The sequence below is a fragment of the Rana temporaria genome, chromosome 1 (genome assembly GCF_905171775.1).
Source record: "Rana temporaria chromosome 1, aRanTem1.1, whole genome shotgun sequence".
In the NCBI taxonomy this organism is placed as follows: Eukaryota; Metazoa; Chordata; class Amphibia; order Anura; family Ranidae; genus Rana; species Rana temporaria.
In genome coordinates, this window is record NC_053489.1 from 581,154,814 (window position 1) to 581,175,260 (window position 20,447).

The 20,447-nt window shown below is 41.5% G+C and overlaps 1 protein-coding gene across 2 annotated transcripts in view; it reads left to right on the forward strand.

The window, feature by feature from the left end:
• Window positions 1-20,447, forward strand: part of NFXL1 (nuclear transcription factor, X-box binding like 1) — a 127,229-nt gene that overhangs the window by 40,568 nt on the left and 66,214 nt on the right. For both annotated transcript variants that reach the window (XM_040334972.1, XM_040334979.1), the window contains exons 10-12: window positions 3,109-3,233; window positions 8,603-8,725; window positions 16,551-16,641. In XM_040334972.1, coding sequence (XP_040190906.1) covers window positions 3,109-3,233; window positions 8,603-8,725; window positions 16,551-16,641 — 339 coding nt within the window. The remainder of the gene's footprint in view (window positions 1-3,108; window positions 3,234-8,602; window positions 8,726-16,550; window positions 16,642-20,447) is intronic.

The following is a 20,447-nucleotide window of genomic DNA, read 5'->3' on the forward strand; positions in this document are numbered from 1 at the left end:
TTGGTTTGGAAAGAACGATTCTTCATGAATCCATGCTGATTACTGCTAATGATACCGTTTTCACTACTAAAATCTTGTATATAGTCCCTTATCATCCCCTCCAAGAGCTTGCATACTATTGATGTTAGGCTAACTGATCTGTATTTCCCAGGGATGTATCTGGGCCCTTTTTTTAAAAATTGGTGCTACATTGGCTTTTTTCCAATCAGCTGGTACCATCCCAGTCAGTAGACTGTTTGTAAAAATTAGGAACAATGGTCTGGCCATTACTTAACTGAGTTCCTTTAGGACCCTCGGGTGCAAGCCATCTGGTTCCGGTGACTTATTAATGTTAGGTTTTTCAATTCTATTTCTAATTCTGTCCTCTGTGAGCCATGAGGGTGCTTCCTGTGACGTGTCATGAGAATAAACATTGCAGTTTTAGTTACTGAAGCCCCCTGATTCCCTCGTGAAGACTGAGGAGAAGAATAAATTCAATACCTTTTGCAATCTCTCCATCCTTAATAACCAGTTTCCCTTCATCATTCTTTATGAGACCAATATGATCTGACCTTCCTTTCTTACTATTTATGTACTGCGTGTTTTTGATGCCTTTCCCCTCCCCCCCTCTTTTTCTCTTAACCCTAAATGAGAACATGTGTGTTCCAGTGCATTTTTGGTGCGTTTAGGTGCGTTTTTGATGCTTTTTACAGCATTACAGTACAGTACAGGAAAAACGCAGCATGTTCTACTTTTTTTTTCTGGAACTGCAAGCACTGGTGTGAACTATGCAGTTGAAAACCATATAACCTACTTTCTATGCATTTTTTGATGCAGAAAAAAACACACTGGACTGCATGTTTTGTGAACTGACCCTTACTGAACAAAAATGCTGTACATACAAAACTATTACAATACAGTACAAGGCTGACGGATATCTATAGTAAGATGCCTAGCAAAAAAGCAGAAACTATGATCTGTAGAAATATGCTTAAATGTTGCTTAACTCCAGTTACTGTGTGTTCATGATCTTCGTTGACAACGAGGACTAAGTTGTCAGTTGCTTTGGAAATCGGGTATCTTTCTTCTTCAATGGCTGGTTACAGACATTTCCTCTTCGGTCTTAAGGCATGATGCAAGTCCGGTCCAGCTTATGCCTGGCAACTTTTATATAGCTCAGGTTGTTTACAATAACAAAAGACACCTATATCATTCATCTAGAGATGCACTCTCAAATTCTACCTCAAGATGGCACTCTGCCATTATACATGCCATAGGTTATATATTACAGTAAAACCTTGGTTTGAGAGCGTTTGGAAAGACAAGCAAAATGTTTTAATACATTTTGCCTTGATATACAAGCGATGTCTTGATATAAGAGTAGCATCATGTCACAACTGAGTATAAAAAAAGAAGAGCCTCTAAGTGTAGCAATATGGTTACATTTAATGAAGGTACAACCTTTAGCAACTTATTGCTACACTTAGAGGTGCCTCTTATACCCTGTAAAAAAATGCTTTGATATACAAATGCTTTGGATTACAAGCATGTTTCTGGAACGAATTATACCAAGGTTTTACTGTATCTGTTTACTGTAGTTATAGAGACAATATACTGCTCAAACTGTCAGCTGAATAGAGCAATAGTATCTATGTCCCCATTGTATCCAACAGCATTTGTTTGAAAAGTATCCACTTAAGCCAAACCTGACAGTAATCGGATTTCTGTTTCTATGACCGACTACTAAACAGACTGTCCCATGTAATGTTATGTCTGATTAATATAAAAAAAATAATATTGTTTAACAAACCCAACACAGTAGAGCAGTGGATGGTGTCAATAGTTTTTTATTTTTATGTGTTTTTTGTTTTTAGTTTTTATTTATTTTTACAATTTTTTTTATTTTTTTCCTTTTTTGTTTTCCCAATGCTTTTTGGGGGAAGTGGGTAGGGGCTGTGGACAGTGGGGGTTGGGGCTGTTTGTGTGTGTGTGTGTGTGTGTTTTTTTTTTTTTAATGGGCTTTGAGATTTCAGGGGTTTAAACAGTCCCCTGACATCTTCCTGTTGGGATAGAGAAAGAAACGGAGGACAGGAATTCCCCAGTCCCTTTCTCAGCAGCTTCAGCAGATGAAGATGAATGAACAGTAGACTGCGACTCCTGTTCATTGATAAACTGAACTCACGATCTGTCTTTCCTCACGGAACAGAACACTGGTGTGTGTGTGTGTTTTACACACGCATCCCTGTTCTGCCTCTCATGCCCGCGATCGCTCGCGACTGCCGGTCACATGCATCGGCACCCCCGCGATGCAGACATTGGAAAATACTTTTGGTGTGTTTGCTTTCCAAAATGAGGTTATTTAAAAAAAAAAAAAAAATGCCTTATGCATCTAGGCTGTGAAAAAGTTTCCCATGTGTGGTATAAGGAATCGGCAGCAGAGCAGAATTTAATGTGTAATTATAAGTATACCTATGCTGTGTTGGAAACAATTGACAACTTTGTAAATTAACAATTATCTAATTGTACTGTCCTGTATTTTAGGGCCTCAAGAAATGATAGGCCGCCAGTACATTGGGATTGATCAATTTTTCATATATACACACACACACACACACACACCATATTTTGTAGACCAACTTTCACACCGACTAAATGATATACGGTACATAAATTTTGGTTCTTTTTACCAAAGAAGTGTAGCGGACTACATTTGCCCTAATTTGGCCCAAGATTTTTTTTTATTATTATTTATTTAGCAAAAGAAAAAAAAAAACAGTGGTCAATAAATACCACCAAACGAAAGCTCTATTTGTCTAAAAAATCTAATTTGGGAACAGTATTGCATGACAGGGGTAAAAGCGTCCGATATTAAGGTGGTTAACCTGAAAGGCTAATGTAAGAGATTTAATGAAACTGATAACTGGTGAAATCTGACTGCTACTGTGTATTGCATGTTGTAATTGCTCTTTGGTTGATCTCATTAAATAAGCTCTTATGAGTCAGTATATGATTAGCAAGATAGAGAGAAGACATTAAGTACAGTGCCAGTAATATCGGCTTTTTCACAAAACCAATAAATAAGAGATGTCACTGGTCATCATATAAATCACATTTGCTTTGTCTGCGCAGAGTACACCTTGCCTTGTACAGAAGATGTGTCCACGTGCGGTGATAGCTGTGATAAGGTTTTACAGTGTGGAATACACAAGTGCTCCCAGCGCTGTCACAGAGGTCCATGTGAAACATGCAGACAGGTCAGTGTTCACTTATTGGTCATTATTCATATGAACGTGCCAAGCTGTATAACATTCAAGCAGGCTCATAATTCTGTGTCTTGTCCTCATGCATTCCCCAGTGTAAAATAACAAATGTATTTCCACTGAATAACGTATCTGTAAACTACAAGACTACATATGGTTTGCAGATACTGTTTCTAGTTTCTCCAGGCATCTTTTTTTTTTTTTCAATTTGTCCTTGCACATGTATAGCCAAATCTGTTAAAGCTGAACACAAGACATGGCTAAGTACACAGATTAAAGAGAAGTTTCAGCCGCTAAACAAAGAATTGAAAAGTGAGCAGCTACAAATAATGTAGCTGCTGTCTTTAAAAAAAGGACACTTGCCTACTTGGGGATCCTACAGTGTCGGCCCCCTGAAGCCGATTCCTCCCATTTGGCTTGGGTGAAGGCGCTGGCTTGGCAACTAAGGAAGACCAGCAGTGAAGTCTTCAGACTTCACTGCCGGTTTCCTACTGCGCATGTGCGAGTCACGCTGCGCTTTATGAAAGGCCCCGTCGTCTTCTTTGACACGGGTCCCAGAAGGCAGCAAGGTGAAGGATGCAGAGATGCCATTTTTATATTTATGTCAATTCAGTTCTGAGATTTAAAGGCTAACTTCACCTTTTAAAAAAATTTAAATAAATGCACGTTTTTGCAGGTAACAAAAGTGCATTTTTTTTTCTCAGGAGCCTGCAGAGCAATGCACTTGCGATCAGCAGATTACGCATGCAATGTCGGGCTCCTGCAGACTTTTCCTACAGCTTTCTACGTTTACCTGTGTATGGGCTTTCTGTTTGAAAGTTGTAGGAAGTCCAAAAACACTCCTCCCTATTGAAATGGATGGAAAACGCATCAAAAATACTTTTTTTCATAGATGCAAAGCAATCATGATGAAATGCAGAAAAAAAGCATATGCCTTTCTTTTTTTTTTTTTTTACCACATTTTTGCAGCAGAGCAGTGTCAAAGCAGTCTTAAGAGTCTTGTCCCTCTCCTGACCTGATGAGCTTTCTGTCTTTCTGTTCTCTTTTCTTATTAATATTTGTGAAGGTAAGTATTTGTGCCCCAGAAAGAAGCTAGGTAAACGGAAGTGTCCATATTGAAATCATTCTCACAGCTTCTCCTGTAAAAGGCGTGTATTATACAATCGACAATTAAACGCCATCGACCAATTTGTTCACAGAATATTTTTGGCCACGGGAGCATGACCACTATTGCGCCACAAAATGCATTAATGGTGGCCTAATAAATTGCCACCTTTTATGAGAGAATCTCTGGGAATTGACCAGATATGGGCACATCCACTTGCCTATCTTATTTTTGGGGTGCAAATATTTGTGTTGCTTGTTAATAGGAGGGGAGAGCAGAGACCGAAATCTCATCACATTCACTGGCTGCGGAAAGAACTTGCCTCACTATGTACTGCCATTCAACCACTATCCTGTGTGTAATAACCCAAAATACCCTGACAAGCATGAAGCTCATCCATTTGTAACCTAAAGTTCAGCATTGATATAGACAATACTCCCTGCAAGCCTAATGATCTACTTTCATAGCATACTTCCTTACTTGTAAAAATAAGTACTCTCTCCAGTGTCACAGAAGCTTTCCGATCATGTGACAGCCAATCATGGCGGTCACGTGTCCATAAACCCCCGCCATAGCAAACCCCTTAAAGGGCTGGCATCAGCCGCCACCGAAGGGTTAAACTGCTTGCATTCAAAAGTGAAGTATGGACATTCTTCCTTCCTTTCTTCTTTTTTTTTTTTTTTTTATTGAATCATACTAGGGATGAGCTTCGTGTTCGAGTCGAACCCATGTTCGACTCGAACATCGTATGTTCGACCGTTCGTCGAAATATGAAATTTACAGGCCGTTCGCGCCAAATTCGAGTGGCGCGTCACTGCCCATAATTCACTGCGGCATTGCTGACTGATGATTGGCCAAGCATGCACTATGACCCCCATTCTTGGCCAATCACAGCGCACAAAAAACGGAGAGCCATAATTGGCCAAAGCCAGGGTGGCTTTGGCCAATTATGGCTCAGGGGGTTTAGTACACGCCCCACACTATAAAAGGCCGCCTGCAGGTCGGCCTTGTGTAGTGTGTTGCGGCGGTGGTTAGAGAGAGTGTGTGTCATTTTTTTTCTAGGTAGATAGAGCAGACAGGCTAGTCAGTTAAAGTTAGTGTGTGTGTGAGGATATATATGCATCCCAGGTGTTGTAAATATATTTATACACTGTATAGTTTAGCTAGATCAGCTATTCCTAATTTACTGGCAGGCAGGTGATTGTGCTAGCTGCAGTATTCTCACGTGGTGTATTGCCCGTGTCCTCTGCAGTTTGCACCTAAAGCTACTTGGTGTGTACTGCCCGTGTCCTCTGCAGTGTGCACCTAAAGCTACTTGGTGTGTACTGCCCGTGTCCTCTGCAGTTTGCACCTAAAGCTACGTAATGTGTACTGCCCGTGTCCTCTGCAGTGTGCACCATAAAGCTAAGTGGTGTGTATTGCCTTTGTCCTCTGCAGTTTGCACTTAAAAAACTTGGTGTGTACTTCCCTGTGTCCTCTGTAGTTTGCACCTAAAGCTACTTGGTGTGTACTTCCCGTGTCCTCCATAGTTTGCACCTAAAGCTACGTAGTGTGTGTACTGCCTTTGTCCTCTGCAGTTTGCACCTAAAGCTACTTGGTGTGTACTGCCCGTGTCCTTTGTAGTTTGCACCTAAAGCTACTTGGTGTGTACTGCCCGTGTCCTCTGCAGTTTGCATCTAAAGCTACTTGGTGTGCACTGCCCGTGTCCTCTGCAGTTTGCACCTAAAGCTACGTGGTGTGTGTACTGCCCGTGTCCTCTGTAGTTTGCACCTAAAGCTACTTGGTGTGTACTGCCCGTGTCCTCTGCAGTTTGCACCTAAAGCTACGTAGTGTGTACTGCCCGTGTCCTCTGCAGTGTGCACCTAAAGCTACTTGGTGTGTACTGCCCGTGTCCTCTGCAGTTTGCACCTAAAGCTACGAGGTGTGTGTACTGCCTTTTGTCCTCTGCGGGCCATTAGTATGTCTGGAAGGACAACAAGGAGAGGCAGAGAGTCACGAGGGCAAACAGGCTCTGCTTCTAGAGGCAACTGTGCTGGTCGTGGACACGGTGCATCCTCATCAGCACGTGGCCGTTGGACACGCTCGTCCTTGTTTTCGGCAGCCGGCCGTGTTGAGCCGCAACATGCCGAAGACTTGGTAGAGTGGATGACCAAGCCGTCCTCTTCAGGGTACTTTGTCTGGCAAAGCAGCTGCCAAGGCGTCCTCTTCTCTCTGCTCAATGGCATCAGTCACTCCTTCCCTAGCCCCACCATGTCCTCCTGAGGAGTCCCCCGAACTGTTTGACTACAGTGTTGGGTACATGCTGCATGAGGATGCGCAGCGTTTTGAAGGCTCCGATGATTGTACACAGCTAGAGTAAGGCAGTAACGTGAGCCCAGAGCGAGGGGGTGCCCAAGAAGGACAGCAATCTGGCAGTCATGTTCCCCCAGCTGCAGCATACTGCCAGGTTTTCTACAGTGATGAGGAGGGAGGGGATGATGAGGTCACTGACTCTACGTGGGTGCCTGATAGGAGAGAGGAGGAGGAGGCACATCTCCAACAAGGCAGGATGCCCTCCAGGGGCCAGCTTAAGGGCAGCACACCGACTGCATCACAGCGCAGAGCTACGCATATGCAGGGCGCTGCTGTGTCTCAGCATTACTCCAAAAATTCTTTGGCGTGGGCCTTTTTTGAGGCCGAGTGCATCAGATCGCACCGCTGCTATTTGCAACATATGTCTCAAGCGTATCTCGCGTGACCAAAACATCACCCGCTTGGGCACCACATGCTTGACCAGACATATGTCGACCTGCCATGCAGTTCGTTGGCGAGCGTACCTCAAAGACCCACACCAAAGAACAAAGCGGACCTCCACTTGCCCCTCATTAGCTGGGATCTCCAACCCCACTATACCCTCAGTCCTCTCTGAAGCGTGCACTGATAGGACTTAAGGTGTAGAATTAGGTGTGTCACAGCCTAGTACATGCGGGCAATCAACTATCGGTACACCGATGGCAGATTGTACCAGGCAAATTTCCCTGCCCCAGCTGCTGCAGTGCCGAAAAGTTCTCTCCCAGCCATCCATGCCCAGTGGTTGAATGCTAAATTCTCAAACCCGTTTTGCGACAATAACTTGCATATTGGACTTTAAAATGAGCACTTTTGAATTCGAATGTTCGAGTCCCATTGACGTCAATGGGGTTCTAAATGTTCGCGCGAACGTTCGGTCCGTTCGAAGGTTCTGGTGCAAACCGAATGGGGGGGGGGGGGGGTGTTCGGCTTATCCCTAATACTTACCTTTGTTCACGCAACATCAGTTTGATGCTGCACCTGTCCCCCGCCAAATCTAACGTTGATAACTGAGCGATCAGACATCACTGATCGCTAGGTTTTCAGAGCTCCATGAGCAGAGAACTGGTGACTGTTAGTCGCCTCTCTCTGCTCTGCCCTCCCTCCTTGCTCACTCGAGTGCTGGGCTTTGGAAGGGGCGGTAGGAGCCGGCTCAGGATCTCAGCGGCTCACTATGCCAGTACAGGTATGTGGGCAGATCCCGACCTTATTGTCGCGATCTTGCCTGAGCCAGGACTGGCTCTGTGACGTCAGCCCACAGCGGGCTTTAAGTGCAGAACAAACTGCACTCTTGTGATCCACAGACGTACAGTCAAACGAGCTTTGGCTGTACTTCTCCTTTTAATGCTGCATTCATTTGTGTCTTTTATATCTATCTGGATTTCAGCTTTAATGCATCCAACAGAGTATAGTTGGCTGCATGAGTTTTTATGTGTTGCACTCATTGGGATTCTTTCTTTTCACAATGCTGAACTTCATAGGACATTTGAATACAGGAAAGTGTTGCTTGCCAAGGGTGCAGCAAAATGCCTGTTTGCCCAAACAGTATAATGTATTAGAATGCTTTCAGAAATGGGTATGTCTAAAATAATTTTCTAATATTGTGGAGCTCTTATCCTATACATACTTCAGATGACATCTTTTCAGTGGCATGAAGTGATTGAGCTACTTTAACTATTGTAATCGTGTCTTGTATATCAAATTCTGCACATATGGAAATGTTACATGCAACTGTAATATAAATAAAGCCAAAGTTTTTACTGTTTAAGATCTTGGAGAATCAGTTTTATATTAGATGTTTTGTTCCAAGGTCGTGGCTGACAGTTGTTTCAGAACATTTATTAATTGATGGGGAGATGCTTTGATTGGTTCAAGGCACAAAATGACATATAAGCTGAAAAATCTGTTTATTTTTTATTTTTTTCCAAAGGAGGTTGAAAGGCAATGTCGCTGTGGAAAGCACACCAAGCAAATACCCTGTCATAAGCCTTATTTATGTGAGACCAAATGCCCTAAAACTCGGGACTGCCAGAGACATCAGTGCAAGAGGAAGGTATAATTATTATGGGTGTTCTGGATCATTGGGGATTTCTTTAAAACACAAATGAACCGTCTTGATTTGTTACTGTAATGCAGTTGGGCTTCATATACAATTGCCTCTTCTTCTTTTTTTTTTTTTTAACCGAGAACTGTGGCAAAAGTTGCTGCCAGCATGCACATAGAGTGGTAAAAAAAAAACGATAATTCGTAAATAGATATTTTTCACATCAACGAATAATGTGCTGTAATCCAGATAAATCAATACAGTATGTGACAAAAAAACATAATTTATAACAGAAAATTTGAAATAAAATGTCTCAAATAGTCCAAAAATAATGTGAAGAAATAACGATCCTCCTAAAACTTCTCGTGAAGTGCTTCAGCACCACCACACAGAATCTGTTCTGCTTACCGAAATAATATGACTCCTAATGTTATAAAAAGTAATATGTCACTTGTATTGGTTACTCCTTCCATCAAGCAATCTGGCCTTCACAAGATGTTTCCATTTACTCCAGCAAGAACTCCATCAGCTCTTCAATAAATATCAACACGTATGTACCCAAAAGGACAATGACACTCCACATAGTTTGAAATACAACTAAAATTCTTTAATAGAGGCTAAAACGCACTTACAGGAAAGAAAAACAATTGGCACTGTGAAAGAAAAGTCAAAAACTGTAATAAGTATTGTGATATTGCCTCACTTCTGTAAAAACGTGATGACGTCCGTCTCCGCCGTACATGTTTCGTCATAACTGACATCATCTGTAAGTGTATTTTAGAGTTTATTAACCACTTGCCATCTGGGCCATTTCTGACACTTCGCTCCTACATGTAATAATTTATTTATTTATTTTTGCTAGAAAATTACTTGGAACCCCCAAGCATTATATATATTATTTTTTCAGCAGAGACCCTATAGAATAAAATGGTGGGTGTTGCGTTTTTTATTATGTCACACGGTTTTTGCACACTGGTTCTTCTAATGCAATTTTTTTTGGGGGGGGTTTCATAAATAAAAAAAAAAAAAAAAAAAAGCTAGCCCAGTTTTTTTGCATAATGTGAAAGATGTTATGCCAAGTAAATAGATACCTAACATGTCACACTTTAAAATTGCGTTTGCCCATGGAGTGGCGGCAGACTGCGGTGCTTAAAATTTAATTAAGAATTAATTATTTCGCTCTGACATTTGCGACAATACCTCACATGTGTGGTTCGTTTGCCATTTACATATGCGTTTGTGCGGTGGGACGGGGGGGCTTTACATTTTTATTGAATTTTTTACTAATTTTATTTCTATCACAAGGGATGAGCAACATCCCTTGTGATAGAATGAGCAGTGACCGGGCCTCTTTATGAAGAGATTTGGGGTTTATTCAACCCTAAATCTCTCCCATGGCCTCCCATGTAGCTGGCCAGGTAAACAAAGGGGCGGCACCGGAAGTGACAAACTACTCGTCACTCCCGTGTTTCCAGGGTTACAGAGAGAGGGGAACAATGTGCGTTCCTCTCTCTCAGTACAGGGTAGCAATCGCTGCCGGTCACATGCTCCTGCCCCCTGCGATGGGACTGGAGATCCCGGGAAAAGAAGGTAGCGGCAGGAGGGGGATGGGACGCCCTTCTTAGTGGCCACTCAGATCACCTCTGCCTTGAAGAGAATCGCCGGCTGAAAAGACCAATACCGTGATGATGTTTATAGGTGCAGGCATCCTCCCGATATAACCACTGAAACGGGAGAATGTCCATGTATGCCCTCCCGGCAGGAAATAGTTAAAGTATTTTAGTTGGAATTCACACTATGTGGAGTTTGACATTCTCCTTTTGGGTACATACTTTGTATACTTCTTCCAAGTTATTGACATTGAAGATGCTGAAGATCAGCAGGACAACCAGTATTCTCAAAAGTAAACGTCAACAACAGCAGCCCCCGTAATTCGAAACTACTGCTTTCTTTTAATATCCCTCTTCAAATCTGCATATTTAAATTAATAATTGCATTTATATCCTTTCTACAAGATTATAGGGAGTTACAGAAGTTAGAAGGCCTTTTTATCACACTGTTTAGAAAAGAGTTGATGTAAAAAAAAACTGCACTCCATAAATGTACATTGAATTGACTTTGGTATTTATGGAATCCATAACCTGTCGGCTGTCTTGTCACATTGCCCGCCATACACCACAAAGTTATTTTGTCCATATCTTGCATCAATATTAATAAAGCGGAACCAGATGTTCACAAGTTATGTGCTGTAAAATGAAACCATCAGTTTGATGCATAGTTAGCCACTGGGGCAGGAATGATTTGTAAGGCTCCACCCACCTGAAATTGTATCTAAACCTTTGTAACTATTACTTTTCATTTCTTGCTCAAAAAAGACGATGCAGAATTGTGTTATGGGTTTTTCTTGAGCACGTCTTGACTTCATAATGGGAACTTCATACACCTGAAGTCTTCTGTGCTGTAATAATCATTATGTGGTCACAGATGCCAGAGATTGATGAGTTTGAAACAAGAGACTTTTATTACACAAGCCTAATGGAAGCCAACAGCTCTAATAACCGTGCATAGCTTCCCATGTTTCTCTATTTCTCATCTAATGTTACACATTGAAAAGTATTCATCGGTATCCATTTACCTCTCACTGAGAGCCTTGAACAGCATTTCCAGTAGAAGTCGCACATAATTTTCAAATAAATCTTTTCTAATAAATCTATAGCAAATTGAGTGCTTTAGTGAATTTCAAGATGTACATCTGGCTACTGGTGGTTTTTATTGAATTTTTTCTAATTTTTAAATTGACTGCATACCTTCTGCTGAAGCATTTTATACCTTCAGATTTCCTTTTGTCATTGTATATACACACTATCAGTGAAGTATAGAAAAAAACAAAAACGCATAATGTGTCTCAAAAAGGAATACATTTTTCAGTATTTTAATACATATATATGATTATGACCAATTTTTGTACATCAAAACCCATGTTTTGTAACCAAACGCCACAGGACCCATAACTCTGATTTTGATACATATTGGATTATGCTGCTACCTTCACATGAATGGACACACACAAAAAAACAGGAATCCCTGCCCAGGCATAACTACTCTCAGTTAATCCTCCGTTTTTAACTAGAGTACTTAAGTGTTGAATATGCATCCCTGTGCCTTTCTGCTAGATATCTCTCTCGTGGGCATTGTTCCGTAAATCCTGACCTGTACCCTACATCTCTGGTGGGGTAGAGATGAGCTCTTCCTGGATCAGTCACTATGGCCAAGAGGCCATAAGGAACTGTGTCAAGACCCCCAACATATCACCTGCTCACTGCCTATCAAACCCTGTGCATTGCTTTTCAGGGGACCAGAAAGCCCTGTTGCCAGTCTAAGCCTAGTCTTGCCCCAGCTGAAGGTGACAGGTCAGGAACCAGTGACACCTTTAGAACAAAAAGTACTTGGAATGCACCGACCTGTTTTTTAAGAGCGAGTACCAATACTTTTGCTCAAATACCCACCGTTGCCTATTACGGAACACCTTTTGCAGTGCAATTTGAGCCCATACAAAATTAATAAGCTCAAATCGCACTGCAAAGAATCTTAAGTGATTTGAACAGGAATGCAGTGGAATTCTGGTGCGGTTTGTCAGGCAGTGTGTGGTGACTTGAGGGGGGGGGCAGTATAAGCTGGTAGTGGGGTGTTCGGTGATTGTGGGTGGGGTGAGTTGAGGTGACTGGTGGAGCGGGGTGCAGTGTAGCGTTATACGTGACCGTGCGCCATGATAACCCCCACATCGGACACTCACATGACACCAGGCGGAGTGGACACAATGTGTCGCGTAACTCTAATAGTTTCAAGCGATATCCTTTTAGTTTATTGCGCCCATTGTGTCTCATTCCTTGGTTAAAGCATTTGAAGAGGTTGTCGCACATATTGCTTTGTCTGTGCAGCCCCCTCCTATTTTTATGTCAACTTAACTTGGTCTTGTCTGTTTTGCAAACTTTTCTGTGCGAGTCTAACTGGAAGATTCCCTTGCTGCTCCTTACACAGAAAGTTATCTATTTGGTTTGCAGAATGTCGGCGTTGACTGTGCTTTCTTTCCTGCAAGGAACCTTTCCTTCATTCCACCTGAATCGGCATATTGTGTTGCCATCTCTTTGTCTTAATCCCAAGTATCCTATTTTTTAGGATGTTGTTCAAACTGTTTGAGTTTATCTGAAGTCTACAGCTTCATTTTGACAGTTTGATTCTCTGTTTGTTCTACAAGGGTTCTCATAAGGGCCAGGCTGCTTCCCAATCCACTATTTCTAGCATATTGCTGGATCTATTGTTGTAGAGAGCAAGATTCCCCCCTTTCTACCAGGAGTGTCAATACTTTTTCAGCATCAAGCTTCTGTTTAATTTTTTTTTAGGTTTCCACTTTGTCTTCTTTTCACCCGTTTACTAAGGTAGATGTTTACGCCTCTGTGGTCACCAGTTTTTGGCAGAAGGTCTTCTCTTACAAGCGTTTTTCCCCTATTCTGTTTTTGTTCGGGTGTGTTGGCTTTGTTGCTGTATCCCCCCCCCCCCTCAGGTGGAATGAAGGAAAGGTTCCTTGCAGGAAAGAAAGCACAGTCAACGACGACATTCTGCAAACCAAATAGATAACTTTATGTGTAAGGAGCAACAAGGGAATCTTCCAGTTAGACTCACACAGAAGTCTGCAAAACAGACAAGACCAAGTTAAGTTGACATAAAAATAGGAGGGGGCTGCACAGAAGAAGCAATATGTGCGACAACCTCGTCAAATGGCTGCATTTTGGGACACGGCTCCATTTGGGGACACATTTAAAAAAAAGTATCGGTATTCGGTATCGGCGAGTACATGAAAAAAAAGTATCGGTACTTGTACTCGGTCCTAAAAAAGTAGTATCCGGACAACCCTAAAATCTATATATTGAACACAATAACTAAATCTAGAGAAAAAATTTAAGAAGTTCACATAATTTAAGTTAAAATTATGAGCTTGCTGCTGATTTCCTCTTAGATCAATGGCAGTTGTCTGTTAAAAAGCTGCTGGTAGTAAACGGGCCTTTTGTGGTGAAGTATATTTTCCTTAAAGTGTAGAAGAATGTACCACTTGGTGCACAGTTTTCCCTAAAGCTGGCATGGACGTACCGAAATTCAGCCGGTTGTTATGTGTGTACCGCTGTCTGTTCAGCAGATGCCAGTCTAAAGACTGATTTCTGTCAAATAGTCCTGCTGAAAAACCAACATTCGATCAGTGCTTGCAGCCAATGGCCCACGCTGTCAGAATTCAATAGCGCAGTGGGAGAGATCCATGCTTCCACATCACTTCTGTGGATATAGGGATCTGAGAGTATTTTTTCGTTCAACCCACTGGTTGAATGAGGGAAAAAAATTAACATGTATACCCTTATTAATGCTCAAAATTAGGCTTTCAATTGCAAAAGTCGTCAGACCAGATGAATGCAATATACTACTGGAAGTTTCTTTCACACCGTGAAACTATCTAAAAGGTGTTTTTTTTTTTTTTGTGTTCAAAAGCGAATTTTATGTTTCTGCAGTACACAATAGATGCATCTATTTATATAGGATGCTACCAATATTGGCCAAATTTTATATTTTCTAGATTCACTTTCTATAATTTCTTTATGTTTCAAGCATTGGGGGATGATGAGGAAGGTGTTAAGGCAATTTGCAGGGCATAGGAGTAGAAGGAGAACCTCATCAGAGGTGGCGGCACAGAGGTGACACAGGAAACTACAGGCTCTAAATTTAGTGTTCTACGTATTTTGTGATTCACCTGTTGGACTTGACAAAATTACAAATATTTTGAGCGATGCAATGGTTTCTGTAAATGCGTTTTATTGGTGTGTTTAACTGTTTAGAAGGCTCTTAAGAAGGTAAACAATTTATAGTGACTGTTGCATTAAGCGCTGAATGTTGCAGATTGCATGTACTATCACTGTTTTATTATATGACACAATGGGGGTTATTTACGAAAGGAAAATCTACGTTGCACTACAAGTGCCAAGTGTACATGAAATTGCACTCGCTGTAGATCCGAGGGGGACATGAAAGGAAAATAAAAAAACAGTATTTTAGCTTGCACATGATTGGATGATAAAATCAGCAGAGCTTCCCCTCATTTCAGATCTACCCCTCAGATCTACAGCGACTGCACTTCCAAGTGCAATTTCAAGTTTTGTACTTTGGATTTGCCTTTTGAAAATAACCCCCAATGTTGTGGTATCCAAGCTGTGAAAAGATAACCGAGTAAATTGTTTAGAGATGAGAAAAATTATGGCTTTTCATTTTCCATTTCTGGAGGAGATGAGGCATTCCTCAGGTCTGATAATCCAGTTTGTCTTGTCTAGCTTTTATAAAAGTTTCCAAAATCTATATAATTTATAAGCCTAGGCTAAAAGAATGCCAGTTTTCATCCAATGAAATTATATTCAGACACATCAAGGTAAGAAAGTGACATACACTGAATAACATTTTAATAATGCAGAATGTTACTAAGCAGGATATATAATAATTGCAAATTTTTGCACTTTTTAACCACTTCCCGCCCACCATATAGTAAAATAATGGCGGGCGGAATGCACTCTTGTTGTGGGATGACATGATATGACTGCACCCCAGAATCATCACGCAGTGCGGCAATCGCGGTCACGCCATGTTCCTAGGACACTGCGCAACCCTGAACTCAGTAAAGAGCAGATGATGCAGCTCTTTACCCATGTGATTGGCTGTGTCATCGTCATGAAAGTGTCATTTATTGGCTCTCCTCGGCTCATACTGACAGAGTGTGTGGTGAGGAGAGCCGATCAGCGACATCTCCACACAGGGGAGGCTTTACAGGTAATCAGGGCACGGATCATCCATTCCCTGATTACAGTACAGCCCCATCAGTGACACCAATCGGTGCCCATTAGTGATTCCAGTCACTGCCCTTCAGTACAGCATAGTAGCATCAGTGCCCAAACATGCCACCTCAACATTGAAGGAGGGAAAATGCTTATTTACAAAATTTACTGACAGAAACTAAGAAATGTTTTATTTTATTTTTCCTCACAAATTTTCTGTCTTCTTTTTTTTATTTTAGCAAAAGATAAACCAAGCAGTGATTAAATACTACCAAAATAAATCTCTATTTGTGTGAAAAAAAAATTGAAAATGTAATTGGGGTACATTGTTGTCATTCAAAATGGGACCGCGCCTGGGCAAGAAGGGGGTGAAAGGGCCCAGTAGACAAGTGGTTAAACAAGATAAACAAGTTCTGTTTGTATTGAAAACATACTTTTAATCCAGTATAATGTTATTGTGTGGATAATATGTATGTGTAAAGAGACTTGGTATCCATTTCTGACCAAGTCTCTTTAAAACATATATTTGCCTTTACTGTGCTCCCCCACTTCTCCCCTGCTATTCCCTTTGGAATTTTTGGGAAATAACTAGTGCTTCTGTATATGGGGGGAGCATGTGACCCTCCCCCAGAATGCAGTACATGGTCACATTAAGGAAGCGAGGTTGTCATCAAACCCGTGTAAGCTCTGAAACGATCTGATATGGACATTTACTAGGGTCTGGATTCCAAGCTCAGATGGAGAAACAGAAATAGACAGCATACTGTATATTTAACATCATGTGGTAGAGTGGGTGTACTGTATATGGACACATGATGCTTGGCGATTATTTTTAGTTATCAGAAGATCTTATTGTAGCTATTTTGGGCTCATGGGCAACCCTGTGTCCTTTTGATGCTTTCATAGATACTGTTTTATAAGCTTGTGTGTTATACAGTTGATAAAACTAAATATTTGTTCCTTGTACATAGTGTTGTACTGGAAACTGCCCACCCTGTGACCAGCAATGTGGACGTACCCTGGGATGCAGAAATCATAAGTGTCCTTCAGTGTGCCATAGAGGTAAGAAAAGATATAAAGCGAAAATGCATGTTTTATTCTTTTTGGTAATATTACTTATTTGCTAAGAGCTAATGCTTTTTTTGGAGAACATTACAAAAAAAATGTAACCGTCTAGATCAGTCCCTAAAGGAGCATATTCTGTAATGTCCTTGCCAAAACCATGAGCCCACACAATAAAGCCAGTTTAAGTGGATGACAGTAAAACGAATAGTGTTTTGTGTTATGAGGGGAACTGGAGCTCTTTGAGGAAACCCACACAGACATGGGGGAGAAATCTGAAGGATAAAACAGTATCTTCCTATTTTAAATTTAAGCTGGTTCCCCAAATCCCCCTTGATCTGGAGAAGCCACATACATTGATGGGAAGTCGGCTTTACCCTATTACCCTATCCCTGAAATATAAACACGCAGAATGCTGACTGAGACGCATTTAGTCACAGCGAATGACAGGAACAGTTTGGTATGCCCAATGGGAAAGGCAGTAGTTTCCCCGTCCAAGTCTCATTGGTGTTCAAAAAAAAAAGGGAAAGCTATTTTTAGTTTTTATTTTTTTTTACATTTACTCAGTCGAACCAATTTAAAAACAAAAAATTGCTTTCCCTTTTTTTTTTTTTTTTTTAACACCGATGGGACTTGGATGGAGAAACTACTGCCTTTCCCATTGGGCATACTGTGCATGTGTACACAATTTGCCAGTATTTGGCAAATAAGCTTGCGTCTTCTGATCTTGCCTCTCCCACTCTATATAGCACAGCAATCTTCTGAACTTGCTTGGTGTCCACTGTCTACAGTGACTGGTCACAGAAGGCTTATGTCCTGCGACATTTCCCCTAAGGCCTCGTACACACGATAGGTTAACCAGAGGACAACCGTTGTCCTAGGTTAACCTATAAAGCTGACTGATGGTCCGTCGTGCCTACACACCATCAGTTAAAAAAACGATCGTGTCAGAATGTGGTGACGTAAAACACGACGACGTGCTGAAAAAAACGAAGTTCAATGCTTCCAAGCATGCGTCGACTTGATTCTGAGCATGCATGGATTTTTAACCGATGGTTGTGCCTACTAATGATCAGTTTTGTCCTATCGGTTAGCAATCCATCGGTTAAATTTTAAAGCAAGTTGCCATTTTTTTAACCTAAGGTTAAATAACCTATGGGGCCTACACACGATCGGTTTGGACCGATGAAAACGGTCCTTCAGACCGTTGTCCTCTGGTTGACCTATCGTGTGTACGAGGCCTAAGAGAATGGATTATGATAACCCAGACTGATGTTCCCAGTACCCCCTTCTGAGACCTCCTTGATCCCTTCTGGGGTGACCTCCCCCTGCTCCTGTCAGTTTAGAAGGCTGAGATCCCCCACTGCCAGGCTGGGAGATTAGGAGGCGCGCAGCGAGGGATCAGCTGAACAGAAGGTATTTATCACACATAGATTACAGCAACATACACAGTTTTTACATTATATAATATTGTAATAAAGTGCATTTCGGTATTTAACAACCACTTTAAACTAGGGCTTATGTTTCAGCCCTCCCCGAAAATCACAGTAGGGCTTATTTTCAGGGTAGGTTTTTGTTTCTGGTAAACATGGTAGTACCACAGTGTGGCAGTAATCAAAACAAGAAACAAATCGAACTTCTTATATAGAACAGCTAATGATTTACACTGCTAAACTTGAAAGAAACATTGCTTCAAAGAAATGAGAAAATGATTCTTGAGAGAGAAATAACGTTCTGACCTTGTTTATGGCACCGTCACTATTATATCCCGATCATTTGAAAGGTTATGATGAACGCCAAGATTTTTTATGAGCTTTTCTGTGACTTTCACTTTGATTTGCATTTCAAATATAATGTAACTAATAATAGAATCTATTCTAAAGGTCACTCGAATAAGCGCTCTGTCAAAACACAAAATGAAAGTCCTACTGTCTATGTGGTATTTTTCCAAGATTGAGTTTCTGATCACTCGCATACTGACATTCCGCTGATCAGATTAAAAACCTGCAGATAGAAAATGGCAGATTGCTTTATACATTTCCAGCCGCTCTGCAGTCCAAGGTTATCAGTGGGACCTGCATCTTCATATATAAGATATTACTACACAGCAGCTAATGTTTAGCATCCATAATATTTTAGTTGCTGATTTATTATAGAATAAAAGAATAGTTATGTGAATCTCTAACTCGGCTAACAGTTGAAAGGGAAATGTACTCTGTTAAAAGCTTGAAATAAATTCAAACTAACTGAAGGCAAAGATATTGCTACAGCAATACATTTTAATGCTGAATTCTAAATTCGAACCTTCACAAGGGAAATAACAGCTAATTAGACTAGACTAAAGCCCAATAATTGGACCGAATGCCAGGCGACATTGGAGAGTTCAATTAAAAAACATCCGACATTCCGCCATGTGTATGGGAACTGCTCTGACAGGCTCTCGAAGAACGCTGACTGAAGAGTTCTGCCGGTGGGGGCCATCCCCCTATCGGAACACAATAGCTCAACAGGGGAGATTGCTGTACTAACGTCTGTTAGTACAGCAGCTCCGACCAGAGCTGACAGATTTTTTTTTTTTCAATTACCCTCTGGGTTTAACAGAAAAAACTTGGGGCCAGATCCACATACATTTAGATCGGCGCAGCGTATCAGAGATACACTACGCCGCCGTACCTTACCTGGCGTATATTCGAATCCTCACCGAGTTCGCACCGTAAGTTACGGCGGAGTAGTGTATTTCTGGCGGTGGATTTGAAATTGGGCGGGTTTCATTTAAATGAAGCGCGTCCCCGCGCCGAATGAACTGCGCATGCGTCGTCCCAAAATTTCCCGCCGTGCATTGCGCTAAATGACGTTGTTTTTAACTTGGACGTGAGTTACATCCATCCCTATTCACGGACGACTTGCGCAAAAAAAAAAAAAAATCAAATTTAGACGCGGGAACGACGGCCATACTTAACATGGCAAGTCTATGTATACGCCGAAAAATACCAGCTTTAACTATACGCCGGAAAAAGCCGACTACAGACGACGTTAGAAAATGCGACGGCCGCGCGTACGTTCGTGGATCGTCGTAAATCGCTAATTTGCATACCCGACGCGGAAAACGCCACCCAGCGGACGCCGAAGTATTGCATCATAGATCGGAAGGCGTACGAAGACGTACACCGGTCAGATCTAACCCAGAAGCTGTCGTATCTTGTTTTGAGGATTCAAAACAATGATACGACGCGGGAAATTTGAAAGTACGCCGGCGTATCAGTAGATACGCCGGCGTACTTGCTCTGTGGATCTGGCCCATGGTGTGTAGCAGGCTTAACGCCTAAAATGTCCTTTTAATATTAATGCTATTTGAACCTCCAGGGCTCATGTTGACAGCTGTAAAATTCTGTGAACTTTAGAAGGGCCAAACTGTGAAAGCTGTGCCCAGAGAAAGGAAAAAAAGTGGGGGGCAAATGACTTCTCATTGGCCTGTTGGCTCCCTGCAGCTGATCTTTTTTGCTAGTGGCATCCATCTTGGTAGGGGAGCAGGACTTTCTTCTACATGTAAAAGCTTCCTCCCTGATAACTTGTGTTCTAATAAGAAAAAATAGGGGGTGGTATTTAAGAAGCAGCAAGAGAGGTTCAGAAAGCACAAATTCACAGAATGAATACAGCGAGGGCAAAACCGTATTTGACCCCCTGCTGATTGTATACGTTTGCCCACTGACAAAGAAATGATCCGGCTATAATTTTAATGGTAGGTTTTATTTTAACAGTGACAGAATAACAAAAATATCCAGAAAACCGCATTTCCAAAAAGTTAT